The sequence below is a fragment of the Apostichopus japonicus genome, chromosome 9, assembly GCF_037975245.1.
Source record: "Apostichopus japonicus isolate 1M-3 chromosome 9, ASM3797524v1, whole genome shotgun sequence".
Lineage (NCBI taxonomy): Eukaryota > Metazoa > Echinodermata > Holothuroidea > Aspidochirotida > Stichopodidae > Apostichopus > Apostichopus japonicus.
Window position 1 is genome coordinate 23,111,170 of NC_092569.1, and position 15,731 is coordinate 23,126,900.

Below are 15,731 nucleotides of genomic sequence, written 5' to 3' on the forward strand. Positions count from 1 at the left end.
CAAACAAATCCGGGCCCGTTTTTGGGCCGAGTGGCCCAAATTTTTTCCACGTAAAAAGCATGTTGAGGCACATTGTTTGGGCCCAAATACTTGTAGGACCACTTGGACCCACATTTTGGAGGGTCCAATTTTTTGGGGGAAACTATATTTTGAGCCACTTTGAGTCAAATATATTTGTGACACAACCTTAAATCAGACTGTAACCAAACTTGGAATGCAGTTGTTAGTTGATAGCTGGTATGTGTGGGCATAAATATTTTGCTATTGATTGATGACATAAAACACTTAAAGATTCCACTTAGCAAGATACAGTATAGCGCCTATTGAATTCTTTTTATCAATCGTTCCATATGGTGTGTATCGTAATAGTCAACGCAAAGAGAAGAATTTGAGTGATATTAATATTTCAATAGCTGTCCCGGCTTTTAAGATATTCAATGTTAATGTGTACTATATCTCCGGATACTCCTTACTTAAGTGTAAAATTGATGATGGCGAGTCCCGCGTATTACGGGACTGAATGTTCGGAACCAAATAATTTTCCTTTAACTTTATGTTAACGAGGTAGAATTCTTGGATAACTTTCAATACCACTTTTGCTGGAAAACAAAATGAAATGAAGTATCATGGTTGCCTTTGTACTTTTGATCTGATGACATCACAAGGAAATGTATATTGACGTATCGATAAACTGTCATCAGATTCTTTAATACATGAAACTAAGGCGTTTTGTTATTGACCTTAGTGATTATCTGTGTTATTGCATGCTAAAGGAGCTATATGACACAATGCTGTTATATAAAACAACGATTTAAACCCACCCCACCCCAATACACCGTTACACTTAATTATGGAAGAAATTAACCCCTCAACAGAATATAAGATTGAATAGGAACGTATTTGATATTGACTAAAACTTCAATTCAACAATTATATTTACAAAACAAAAGAAAAACACGAGATGCAATTAAAAGAGAAGTGTGTCTACACAATCCATGTAACATTTTGGCTACACTATATATATATATATATATATATATATATATATATATATATATATATATATATATATATATATATATATATATATATATATATATATATATATATATATATATATATATATATATAAAATCTTCTACGACAACCTAGAAACCACTAACAAAGAATACAAATTCTCACGTACACTTTCAAACTGCTTTAAATTGAAGAACAATGGCTCATTGGCATTACTTCTGTAAATATCATATTTCCACGAAGCAATTGGTGGGTGTACATAAGAACTTCAAGATTTGTAAATAATTACTTAATGTTGCATTGTATACACGTGTTTTATCCAATGGCTTTACAGACATGACGATGAACGAAACATTTCCCCAAAGTTCTATTTCCTGCAGGAAAAGCCTTTTACCTATGAAAAGTGATTGTATGGACAAGTTAATAGTTTCTTGAATAACGATAAGAAGTTAATTTTTCAAGATGCAATTTGCTATAAGCAAAAGCTCCACTTTCTTACCACAAAATATTAGCTCTTGCAAAAAGAAATATTCAAAATACCACAATTATTCCAAACTATCCTTGTCAGGCCTATATAAGTCTTCAGACCAGTGTATTAATATACAATGGATAAAGCAAAAATCCCCCAAAATGTAGATGTTTTCAGGTGAACTTTACTGTTAATAGTTTGCGTCCCTTTCTCATTCATTTATATATGATAATGGCTAGTTATACTTCTCCATCAGTATAACCCTACTTGTAATATCTAGCTACGGTGATTTACCGCCTTCAGTTTACTGTCAGCGTATAACATTGTTCTTCCATCGTTTCGTCAGGAAGTTAAAAAGAAGGACAGGGTTTGACGGGAAATTAGAACCTCGATAAGTCCTAGATTGGCTTCCTATATGTGCAATCTTCTTCCAACCCTTTTTCTACAGTTTACTTTTCTTCTGAATACAGAAATATTTTATTTTATTTAATTTAAGTAATATTCATTTAAACCACGGCTATGACCAAAAATTACAGTTGTGTTTCCCGAAAGAGATCACGAGGGGAATAAGCATATCAAGATGGCTGACTCATAGTTTGTACTGTACGATTTCAGTAGTTTCAATATCCGTGTTCACAGAGGTTTGACTTCCTTGTTCTTCTGTCTACCGATGCGCATAAGAGACAACATTTAGTGGAAAATACCATTTTACTTTAATTCCTTTTCTAAATGAGTTACCAATGTTCAGTATTTTCTACCGTACATTCTAAATTACTCGATGCAAGGTACGTTATTTCATCGACAGAGATGAAAGTCATTATCCACTTGAATTCAGAGAAGGGCGAGTCACCAGAAAAGATTTCACTCTTCCGTCAAAATGATCAGCAAGTTTTATTCACTGTTCCAATTTTTATTTTTCCTGTGGACCACGAGCTGCCTCGTTCGTGAATCGGTAAGTTCTAGGACTTTTATATTTTTTAGTTAAACCCAGCATAAATGTCAAAGTCAATTTCTAATGTAGCACACAGAATTTCTAATGTAGCACACAGAAAAAAAGAGAAAACAATTTTAAACGCATTTCATTTTAACCTTCTTCAGTCATCTGTCGTAGTATAGATCTTTTATATACTTGAGCGATAACAGAATTTGAAACTTAAGTTTTTATTGTTCAAAGATGATATAAGATATTGGAAATGGAGATATGATAACTCCTCAAATTCAGTACAATGTTAATATTTGGTATATTGTAGTGATCTGTATCGAAATAAACATGATTGTCTGTAACGCTTCAAAAGTCCATAACAAATCAATCAAAAAGTAAACGCAAAGGATATTGAAGTGTTTGGAGTAAACGTTCAAGTCGATTAAGATATACTTTTTTGCAGATAAATTAAATACTTTAAATTAATTTTAAGCTCCCTATAAGATATTGGAAATGGAGACATCATAATTCCTCAAACTCGATACAATGTTGTCTGTATTGAAGTAAAAATGATGTTCTGTATCGCTTCAAGAGTGCGTGACAAATAATTCAACAAAATAATAATAAACGCAAATGATATTTCAGTAATTGGAGTTAAAGTTTGAGTAGATTCAGGTATATCTTTTTTTCAGATTAATTTAGGTACTTTATATTTATTTTAAACTTCCCACAAAAGAGTCTCGAAATTGAAACAAAAGACAAGCAATCAAATCTTGAACAGCAAGTCTCCTTTTGACTATATTGTAACGAATCAAGAAAATTCCACACAAAAAAAGAGATTCGAAAATCATTAAATATTTATATTTTTGGCAAAGATATTGAAATTAGATTTTAATTAAATTAAATATAATGCTCTCAAGTGTTTTCATGTTTTATATTCATGTCAGAAATTAAAAGCGTAAACATGTAGACTTTCTGCAATGCGTTGAAGAAGCCACTAGTGTATGTAAATGTAGTAGATGATAGATCGAATATCAGGTATGGGATTTTTCTAATCTTTCAAATAAAATAGTTTATTGTAATATTAATAATAACTTAGTAACGCTCTGGAACCATTTAAGACACAAACATGTAGTGAAAATTAAAAGTTCCATAAATATAATAGGTATAAAAGAGGTTTAAAATATTGAGCTCTTGTTAAGTTAGTAATTAATAAACCAGTATTCCCCAGCTATAACTTAACAACTGCAATTTAACCTGTTAATTGTATATCTTCCCCACCGGCACCAATTCAGAACTTTCATGTGCACATTAAAGACGTGCTAAAATTGTTAGTATGATTAAATACTAATGATAGCAGGCGAAATGCAGACTGTCATAAATGCAAGTTTTACCGATAGTATTAATCGAATACGGTAGTTTTAATTATATTAATAGAAACGTAATAGCTAAGATTAAGATGCCCATACTTTGAATATCTCGCTTCAGTTTCTTAACTTTATAATAATTAACGCGAAAAAAATGTTTTAAATTCATATTACTTCTCTTAAAGTTTTCATACGTCTACTTCAATTAACATTGAAACTTATGATTTACTATAATGCTACCAATTTTGTATTCCAATGCTAGAAAATTACATCTTCCTTAGTTAACAGTACTCTATCAAATTTAATTAGGCTATGAACACATAACAAAGTTTTCTTTTAATTGAGTAACCAATTTAGCGTAAACTCTACATGATTCACTGAGGAGAAAGAAAATTAAGGAGTTTAAATGAGAGAAGGCAGAAATACATGAACTTTATATCATTTCAATATACAAGGACATTTTCGCAAAGTCTATGATAAAACTTCAAGCAACTAAATAATTATTTCTTAACATTTGAAAAATTTGTCGAGCATTTGTAGTTAACCCATATATACATTTTTATCCTTCAAATATTTAGAAAACGACTCAACTCAACTGCTTCTTCACTTAATGTATTGCAGTCTTCCAAGAGCTATACAACTCTTTTAAGATTATACACGGATAAGAGAAGTCAACAGTAAATAAAACATGTTCTGATTTTAAAAGAATAGACCAGCATACGTATACTGTATCTTGTCGTGATATGATCAATTAACTCATATTTTGTGTTATAGCTTCAAGAAAGTAGAATATTCTTTAATATCTCAAACAACGCAAATTGCAAAAATCGAAATGAAATTAGTGTAAAGAGGACATTTTCTTTGTCACGTAACGTTAAAGGTTCGGTTATAACTAAAAACAATTTTTTTATTCAAAATCTTTTGGGCACCAATAATTTTTCAAACATAGAACAGTCTCGTGAAATGAAATTTTTAATATAATAATCAATACCTACCGTACTTAGTATTGGTATTGTTCAGTATCGCCTCATAACGTTATAACGTGATTATATTTTAAACTAATACATTCCTATGAGACTCGCTTCACCAGTGCGAAGTTATGTCAACCGTATATAAGCTGCATATTACGACCGTTCACGAAAAAAAATTAAGAAACGGACGAAATGTGTACTGTCAAATAAATTACTAAGACTAAATCGTTCAAATAAATACTGGTAAGATAAATTATTCTGCAACGTAATATGCAACCTTGTTGATGTAGGCCTAAACTTATTAATATTTGTTTTTACTTTCATAGACAAAAGTATGTGGTTTGTGGTTATTTTCGCGTATTGTTCCACAATTCCCCACCATCATAAGATTTGTTTTATTTACAAACAAAAATCAGGAGATCCTAAGTAAATGTGAAACATTGATATGTACTATAAAAATAAAGAAAACACATACTTTGCTTAATTCCAATGAAATTTGAAAATCATTATCATTAATCATAGCTCATACAAAGTGATATGATGCGCGATCAATATATATTCCTGGTTTAACAGATCGTAACCTATTCCAGCCAAATGTCTTATAAGAATATTATGTCCAAAGTCATTGCGTATTCGAAAAATATAACCTTCGATAGCTTCTCTCGACCACTTTACTTAGAGTAAAAGAATCCGGAATACAGGATAAATTTGGAAAGACCTTATATCCAACTAAATAGGCAGAGACCTTTAAAAATCTCAAAAATTCAATATTTTGTTGATTTGATCTTCTATTTGTTTGTGTCTTCATAATTTAGATCAATGCGACGAGATGTTTTTAATTTAACACTGAAATTACATTGCTGAACATTGATACTTAATATGGTGACGATACGTTTGTACATATAGGCTACCTCTGTGTATTATTGTTATGTTAGCTTGGCAATACTATTAGCTATTGGTATACATTTCTTAACCGAGTATGTCATAGTACCTTTAAAAGGCACCGGACTTTACTTTAATTAGACTAACAGTTACCCCAATCCCATACTCGTAGATACATAACCTTTACATCATAAATAACAACACAAATAAAGTGTTACTTAGAAAGAAAAAGAACAACCGTAAGATAACAAAATATGGAGGAAGTTCTAATGCCACAACTTGTTGTCAGCCAGCAGAAGATTTCGCATTTTTCATTAGCTATCTTGTTTTCTATATTTTCCTCTGAAGTTTAATTCACCATTTTCGATTGTAAAAAAAAGTATTTCCTTCTCAAAATAAACTGAAATTCCAGAGCAATGTCTGTGTTTGTTTTATGATGAAAAATACAATAGTAACAATTAATTTAAAGGAAATGCCACGTATAGGATTTTCTAAAAAACATGTCGTAATTTATTTATTCTGTTTCATTAGCTAACAAATCTATACTTGAATTTGCTATTTCTGGTTCCGTTGTCACTTTAAAAAAAAGGGTTGATATGTTTTTACAACATAACCTGTAACTACATTCGCATTGTTCAATCTTCATCACTTTATTGATTTCGTTATGTTTAGCAAAGCTGGTTCGAAAATGTTAAATCGTCACACTCCCGAACACCTCCCCAGCCAAAATATACTAATATAATTAAGTTTTCAAAGGCAGCATAAAAACCTTACAAGAAATTATCAGGATTAATTCAGTAAGGTATAAATATATTGTTTCCTGGTAGATATAAAACTCTTACACAATGTAAACGAAATAAGTGCATTTTCGCTTTAACTGTCTCGTCAACTTTTTTCTCTTTAGTGTAAATTTTCGAATGCAAAGATTGAGATTATTCTCTGTTTAGAAAGAACGACAATGCCTATATCATTTATTTTTTTCAACCAGGAAGGTTTAAGATTGGGGAATGTAAGTTAGAATTTAAGAAGGAAGAGTTATCGTTGTAAAAACGTAAACACAATTGAGTAGAATCATTTCCATCTGCTACTCTACACATGTAATTTGGATTTTGATTCATTATCATACGAGCGTTGTCAATTGAGCCGTCGAAGGATCTATGAGTAATGATTATTCGTAGTGAAGTTACTATATGTTTATTTGAATTCTGTTTAGTGTTAACCTATACCATGTTTCTTATAACGGTATATTACCAATATATCTGTTAACACCTCTAAATAGATTCAAACACTCCATGCCTTGGCGATACATTTTTAACCTTCCCACTCCCGTTGTGTGAGAGAGAAACGAGCTTGTTGGCGTAAACATTTTGAAATGGACATCTTGAGAATAAATAAAAGCGAGGCGAGTGATATGTGTCCATCGCCCGCCTCCCTCTCGTTCCTCTAATTTCAATTGGAATAGTTTTTCTTTCTAATTTTAAATGAACCAATTTCAATGAAAAGATTTTAGCACCCATATAGTACCCGACATCTTTGCGACCCCAAATCTATTCAACCGGCAATCACTACTTGTTTCGTTAATCGATATATTCAAGTACGCTCAGCAAGTATTTCCATTAATACTTTCCAACGTAAATGGGATTCATACTTCACATTGACTCGGAAATATAATGAGAACCTGTTTTTAAAAAGTTTGAAATCGTTTTCAGAGCTTGAAATCCAGAGGTCACTGTTTTGAATCATGTTGTATCTATAAACTTCTTTGCTCTATTCCATTGTTAATAAACAACAAAGTCACTTTCCTGTTATTCATTTTCATATATGAATTTTCTTTGGTTAGAGTGCCCAACAGACAAGCGATGGATCTACCAATGAAAATATATTAGGTGAGTGATGCTTACCCCTTTTGATTCCTAATATGTAATTTAAATAAAAATTAAACCATTGTAACATTAGATTTATCATGTAAACAATACCGGAAGTTAATACACAGGAATAAGGGCTTGGATTGCGGAGCTTTGTCTAACGTATTAGCAGAAGAGAATGGAATGTGATTTAATATATTTTCGGGCATTCAAATTCAAAATAGTCGCCACAACTCATGTCAGATATGTCTGTTGAAGTGTAAAGTACGTAGTGATCCGCATTTTTTCTTACAGTCACAGATTTTTTGCAAAGCTACGGGTGTGAGGTCTTTCGAATAGTTTAAATTAAGAACGTTTTGTATGCTATATATATATCAACCAATAAAAATAGGCAAAGTTAACAAATAATGAGGACAACTACTTTTTATATTTCATCACATCATAGGTCAACCATCATTTTTCTTCTATCAACAATCGACTTATCCGAGAGATTGCAGAGAAGTTCAGGGGCAATGTTCATCCAATGACTCTTCCGGTGTCTTCATGATCAAACCAGATGGTTATCCGGATCCATTTGAGGTTTACTGTGATAACACTGACAGTTTCGGTGGATGGACGGTATGTCTTTGGTTTCTTGGTCTTGTATAAACAATTTTCAGACTGAAAAAAAATGTTCACAGCAGCTGGAAGAGTAGTAACGATGCTAGTTATCTCGGTGACAATGTTATATATTTGTAAGTTACAAGATGGTGGTAAAAAATACGTTCTGTTTTCATTGAGTAAAGATCAAGGCGGCTGTGCTGGATGCCAAAATTTAAAGCATGGAATGATAGATCAGTGACTAACAATCCATTTCGGTAACGAATCTGTCCATAGGTAATACAAAGGCGCACCGACGGGTTTATCGATTTCCAGCGCGACTGGGACAGCTACAAGTCTGGCTTTGGGTTTCTCTCTCATGATTTCTGGCTCGGCAACGAGAAGTTGTCTTTCTTGACCAATCAGAAGAAATACCAACTTGTGATTGAGATAACCACATCAAGCGGTTACTTAATCCGGGTTTCTTACGATCATTTCCGTATAAGTGACGCTTTCAGTCACTTCAAGCTGGGCAACCTCGACAATTATGCTGCAGAGAATACTGGTGAGTTATCACGAACAAATTAGATAACAACGCAATATCATAAAGGCTTATATATATAAATGAAGATGTATTGTTTCGTGACGTCGTCAAACATTTCATAAGATGACAGATATGTAGGGTCATATGGGAAATATCACTGACAAACCTCTATGGACCCATTTGGTACATCCCTCTATGGTCAACCATCGTTTCGAAAATAATACATCTGAACTTTACTTATCAAAAACTTAATTTACTTCATTAGGTTACATACATTCCTAGTAACATTAATGTAATAATAGTTCCGATTTATTTTATCTTGCAGATGCTATAACATTCTGTCCCAGCAATATGGACATTGATAACTGCAGTACCGCGTGTCAACGAACTTGTGAAGCTCCAGGAATCTGTCAGGATGAGGTCTGTACTGATGGTGAAGTCTGTTTTTGTCCCGATGGATTCTTCATGAAGGGATCTCACTGTGTACCTCCTGAACAATGTGGATGTTACGTATCAGAAGGACAGACGGTCGTACCAGTAAGTACAGGAGCCATCCATTACAGAAATACAAAACGACTCTTTACTTTAATGTAGAAATTGTACGTTACTACTTTGTTATATATAACTTTAATCTCAATTTAAATAATTGCTACAAACTGGAGTGAGAGATGACAGCATATTGTGATATCAACACGTGTTAAACCATAACATACCATTTTTCTGACAGGAAGGTGACTTTTTCGTGAATTTCGGATGTACAAGAAAGGGTGTTTGTAATAACGGACTGATCATCTGGGATGAAGGTTACGCATGCAGTCCGAAAGCGGGGTGTGGCGTACGAAATGACATGCGACAATGCTATTGTGCTAATGGCTACAGAGGGGACGGTGTAAATTGCACGAGACCATCTAAAGATTGTCAGGAAATTTATGATGATGATAGTACCAGAATCAACGGTATATACAGAATCAAACCAACCGGATGGACCGGGTCAGCATTTGAGGTATACTGTAACATGACTGACGGAGGAGGATGGACGGTAAGTGATATAGACTAATACGAACTTAATACTTTATAAGTAGATCTTGGACTGATACATTTTACTCTGGTTTAAAAGTTACTTTAATCTTAACTATTCTTTTTACCGATCTATGTCAGATCTTGGATTGATCATCATTTTCTTTGTCTTTGTATTCAGTTTTATATTTTATAAATTTTCATATGATTAGATATTTTTACCGCAGTCTATCGACATTTATGCATTATGCGACTATCATCATGTTTATTCTTCACCTCGATGACTGTGATATTGAAATTAATTTTTATTATACTTATTTCATTGCCTAGGTTGAAACTTTTCACCTGTCACATTACCTTAAAAGGTAATTTAAGAATATGAGATTTCAGACTTTTCATCGGAAATTCCACCAATGTTTGTTTTATTAGCGATATTTTTATTTTCATTTTGAAATTTTAAAGGTGTTCCAACGACGTGTCGATGGGAGTGAGGACTTCTATCTTGGATGGGACAGCTACAAGCAAGGCTTTGGAAATTTAAGTATTAATTTTTGGCTCGGAAATGATAAACTTTATTATTTGACCAACCAAAAAAGATATGAAATGAGAGTCGACTTAGTGAATAAATTAGGAGATCCGTACTACGCCAAGTTTGACTTTTTTAGAATAAACGATGAAAGCGACAACTATCGGCTATCCGGTCTTGGGACCTACAGTGGAACAGCAGGTTTGTAGTCTACATATCTCCTTCAAAACTAAATACGGCATTTCAGCCTTACTAGTAGGGAGACAAAATAACTACGACTGTTAACACCAACAGGTTATCGTTCGATCGATACTTAGTCTCTCTAGAAATATGTTATAACTTCATTTAAAGAATACTATATATTAACATCACCTTAAGGAATAAGGCCAGGATGGCAGTCAGATGAAAGATATATTATACTTGTAGAAGATAGCCGGATTGGCGGAATGGAAAATTGCTTGAAAATAGGAAAATTCCTACAGTTGTTTTTTATAGTTTACAAGTTCCACGATCCTGCCAACATTTTCTAATATATACACTGGCTGGACACTAATTGCAATCATCGTAGAACAATTAGTAAGAATCAATGATTAACTACATACATACAGGAAGAAAACGCTGTCTGTATCACATTTAAAAAACTGATAAAAGTCAGGCCACATAGGATATGGTAAGAAGGCTAAACAATACCTAAATTTTAACTTACAATTCATTGTATTCAAGTTATCTATCTACAAACGGGTGTTAATTGTCTCCGTTTGTCTTTAAAAGTAGTAAATAACCGACGGACCTGCTCAGAACATATAAAACTGATCTACATAACCTTACATTTGTCAATTTCTTTACGACGAATTCTGGGGGTGGTACAACGGTTAGATACATTGAGCGAAACTTGTTTTTTTTTTCATTTCATTGATCCAAGTGAATAATATAAGTAAGAAGATAATAGAAGATGCAGTATTAACAATTCCCAGAGCGCAAACAACGAGTATTTTTCTCATATGCAACAGTTATGTTAACATATTTCATCACTATGCATACATGTAAGTACACCTCTCATAAATTGGTGTTCAATAATAAACCACACCAATTATATACTACTTATATTGTGATTATTTAATAGTGCCATAACAAAACAAGTGAATGTTACTCTGGAAATAATATAAGCATGCTGTACATAGTTTATTAAGTAGGTCTTCCCAAAATGACAATGTTCGTATTTGTGATCATCTAGATATATATTTGACGGCTACATGATGGTCCTCGATGATCAGATGTCTCTTAGAGATAAACACTGTAATGTAATTATATAGTATGGTGTTCAATAAAAGAGAGAATGATGGTCATTATGTGTAAAACTTAGTACAATAAAATATCAATTACCACTATGTCAACCCAATAATAGTTTTCAACCAAAGAAGTTCTTGTTAACACTAAAACTAGATTTATAAATTTGCATATTAAAACTGAAGTCAAAATAATTAAGCAAACAGATTGAGTATATGTTAGTGCGATCAATTACAATTTTTTTTTAAATAAACAAGGTTTAACATGTATCAGACGTACATTTATCTTGACAATTGGTATTAACGGTGTGTTTTTGTATCTGATTCTTTCTTCTAGGAGATTCTCTAAATTATCACCGAAACCAGCCGTTTACTACAAAGGACCGAGACAACGACGGTAATGGTTATAATTGTGCTGTTTATTATGAGGGTCCATGGTGGTACAATAACTGTTATAATTCCAACTTGAATGGTGTCTACGGGGATAAGAATCTTGCTTGGCATCATCTCCCCGGACAGATTTATTATGTCAAATTTGCAGAGATGAAGATCCGCCCTATCTAGAGACTGAATCAGATGTAAGAAGAAAACTATTACATCGCTGACCATCAACAAAATAAGAGCTTAAGAGATTCATTTTAAGGACAATTGAATGTTTTTTATTTAAAAATAAAATATAATATTTGTCCATGTTTTAATAGCACTATTCTAGTCAAGTCTCCTAATTTATATTATCGTCTTCCCTTAACCTTACCATTTAATATAATCAAACGGAAAAACGAGTTTGATAGGATCTGTGCAATATTTTAAATGAAATGGCTTAGCCATAGGAGCAAGTGACCCCCACCTCCACCACCTCCATCACCCTACCACACACACCATCCACCACCCCCACTCAAGTATTGTTTTAAAGAATAAACAGGGAAAGCAGCAAGAAGCGAATACAATTACGTCAAGTTATAATACATAGGCTAGGCTGAGGCTAATTATATTTACAATGAATATACAGTGACGAATTCAAGGAGATCGCTTCCTATTGGTTGTCGATTTCTTTGTATTATAAAACACAACTGTGATACATAACGTACTATACAAAGATGCATTTCACGTCGGATGTACCATAATGTAAATCAAAATTGTCTTAAAGGAGACTGGACACCCCTTTGCGGTAATGCCGAACTTTCAGGCTCTCATCCAGATGTTGTTGGTGTTCTACCTAATCCCCTTCCGACCCCTTTCAACTTCACACAAACTCTCAGAATGTATGATAGTGATAAGACCTAATTATGTGCTTATTTCATAGTCTAAATATAACTCGGAATCACCACTTAAAGTCTATGAGTTTTTTACCCTCCTGGGTGAGATCCCCCGAACACCTACATGGTGTTCAGTCAAGCAGATGGGGTTTAATCTACGCGGTGTTTTGACAATTCTCTATACCAATACAAGCAGTAAGCTCTAATACTTAAGATTGGGTGGAAATCCGCCATAATCCCTCAAAGGATGTCTCCGTGCTTGTAAATCAAAGTAAGCCGTTCTACAGAGCGCATGAGTTACTTTTATGATTTTTTTTCTCGATATTGTTTTCCTCCTGTGCATTCATTTTTTCCCATTTCCATTTTCACAAACCCTATACATACAATTACACGTATTACACTAGCATATAACATACATAAGCCACAGAATAAACAATTCTAAGGCTATATCTTTCATTTTCTAGAGGATACAGGACATAAGTAAGATGCCATATTGGTCCATGACGTATGTTATTTTAAGCGGTAGAACGACACCAAATTGAAAGAACCGCAACTGCTATGTTAAATGCATAGGCTATCTTGTTTTAACACAAGATCACACTTTCTCATGCACCGTATTGACTCTCATATCTTATAGTTGTTTCCATCTTCTCTACCACTATGTTGATATCATGGTAATTTGCAACGCGATTACCATAACAATATAACCCTATCTTGATATATCGCTGAACTAGTCATGTTACTGAGTCAATGACATTCTTCTGCTTTTTCCTTAACTGGTAAATTATAGGAGTAGTTACACTACTTGGATTGGGGGTATATGTTAACGTGTAACTATTATATTTCTTGAGCACAACCGAAAGTTCTACCGACGATATCGTCGGCAAATTGCCTTCAAAATCATCTGCTACCGCGACTGAAACAATTGTCGTGCAGCTGTAAAAATGTTGTTATTCTCCTTTATACGTCCCATAGTTACTTGATGCAGGCAGTATTATTTGGTAACATTTGTTTGTAGCACTGAAATACCATCCGGGGTTTCGAGTACTAATACGTTAGTGAGCACGTCACTTTACCCGCAATTCATGATACTTTTCTGACTGTGTAATGTGAGGTTTAGATTTATCCAAGTTGAAACTTTCGTGGGCAAACGTTATAGCCAAATAGGCATGACTTATAGTAATTGGTCTCGTAAATGTCTGCTCGAGAATTTGTATTGTAATCCATAACAGGCTTAATGCAAAAAAATAAAATTAAAGCAAACGAAATAACAATAAATCCTTAATTATATAAATGTAACCCAAAAAATTAGTTTTTAATTGAAAAATGTTGACACGTTGTCTGTCAGATGGTGGGATCGTGGAAGCTGCCTCTCCGCCAGAGTTAGTCCAGATGCAAACACCGACATGTTATCAACTAAAACATTTTGCAAATACATCGACTTTTATAACTATCATAATACTTCTTCAAAATATAATTCTTCTTAGTGATGGTAACTGATAAACTATTAAAACGAATATGTCTCAATACGCAGTATTTTTGCGCTCATAAATGTAACCAAAAAAAATTAGTTTGTAAATGAAAAATGTTGACACTTCGTCTGTCAGATGGTGGGATCGCGGAAACCTTCTCTCCGCCAGAATTAGTCCAGATGCAAACACCGACATGTTATCAACTAAAACATTTTGCAAATACGTCGACTTTTATAACTATCATAATACTTCTTCAAAATATAATTCTTCTTAGTGATGGTAATTGATAAACTATTAAAACGAATATGTCTCAATACGCAGTATTTTTGCGCTCATAAACGTTCACATCACATTAATATTATTTAAATACTTCATTACTAGGAATTAAACTTTAATGTGGAGATGTGTTCAGTTATTGACATGTTTGTGTCGAATAGTGATTACATAAAATTAAACTTCAAACGCTGCTTTCAGAAAGAATTTTGGGGTCACAAGTCGTTCATAAAGGTATCGAAAATATATAGGTTATTAGTGTAGATTCCCTAAGGTCATTTTCAATATCATATTGAAAATAGATTTTCATTAATACTATTTTAAAATGTCTGCAATACTGAGTTAAGTAGATTTTATAATGTAGTCTGGCCTCTGTTAAACATGAATTGCTTTGATCATTGCTAATTTTACCCATTTCAATAACTCTATCTAAAATGGCTTTCCTTTTTTTAGCGTGAAAGAATTAATTAGGGTATTAAGAAAGCAAATTACTATATCATCTTCCAAGAAGGAAAAAGACAAGTAAATAATGTATGAGTATTTCGTTTGAATCTATTAAAGCAAATGGTTCCCTTTTTATTAGTTAGTCGCATTTGAGGCATTTGTCTAATATTGTGTAGGACATTGAATTATATTGGGTTTTTTTTTTCTCCCGACCACTGTAGTACTACTACATTTATAATGACCCCCCCCGCAGCAACTTCACGAATTAATGTTATTAAATGTCGAACCTTCCTCATTTTTCTAATAGGTGCTACGTTCGTCATATTAACCCATTCACAGCACCGATTCAACAGGCTCGCACATCCGTTCCTTTGACAACCAGCAATAGCTGCTCATACATCGGCATATTTCACATATCTTTATCTGAAAATCCAGCTAAGGGTAGGCTGTATAAAATGTCTACCACTAAATACAACATGCTACAACATTCTTAGTGGGTAAACATTTCTTAGCGGGTAAACAAGAATTTCATGATTTGTAAAAGTTATTTCATGTTGCGTGCTTACACGTCTGCTCATCAATGGCTTGCCAGACATTGCGTTATGAACGAACCAATTCCCACCATATCTTTTCTACTTTCTACATGAAAAGCCTACTACCTTTGAAGGGTGATTGTATGTTGTCACAATATGCAGGTGAACTCTCTTGTTTTCCCTCTTATTTTTATTAAACATTAAAAAGTTAATAGTTTCTTAAATAACGATACCAAGTTAATTTTCCAGGAACAAAATTCACTTTATAATCACAAAATTTAAACTCTGGCAAGGAGAAATATTTAAAA

The 15,731-nt window shown here is 33.2% G+C and overlaps 2 protein-coding genes across 2 annotated transcripts in view; both read left to right on the forward strand.

Moving 5' to 3' along the window:
* Positions 1-15,731, forward strand: part of LOC139974004 (uncharacterized) — a 222,187-nt gene that overhangs the window by 195,359 nt on the left and 11,097 nt on the right. The window lies entirely within an intron of this gene.
* On the forward strand, positions 9,446-12,144 carry LOC139974008 (fibrinogen-like protein A). Its single transcript, XM_071980920.1, has 3 exons — positions 9,446-9,655; positions 10,096-10,360; positions 11,783-12,144. The coding sequence occupies exons 1-3, from the start codon at positions 9,464-9,466 to the stop codon at positions 12,007-12,009; spliced, it is 684 nt and encodes a 227-aa protein (XP_071837021.1). The 5' UTR covers positions 9,446-9,463; the 3' UTR covers positions 12,010-12,144.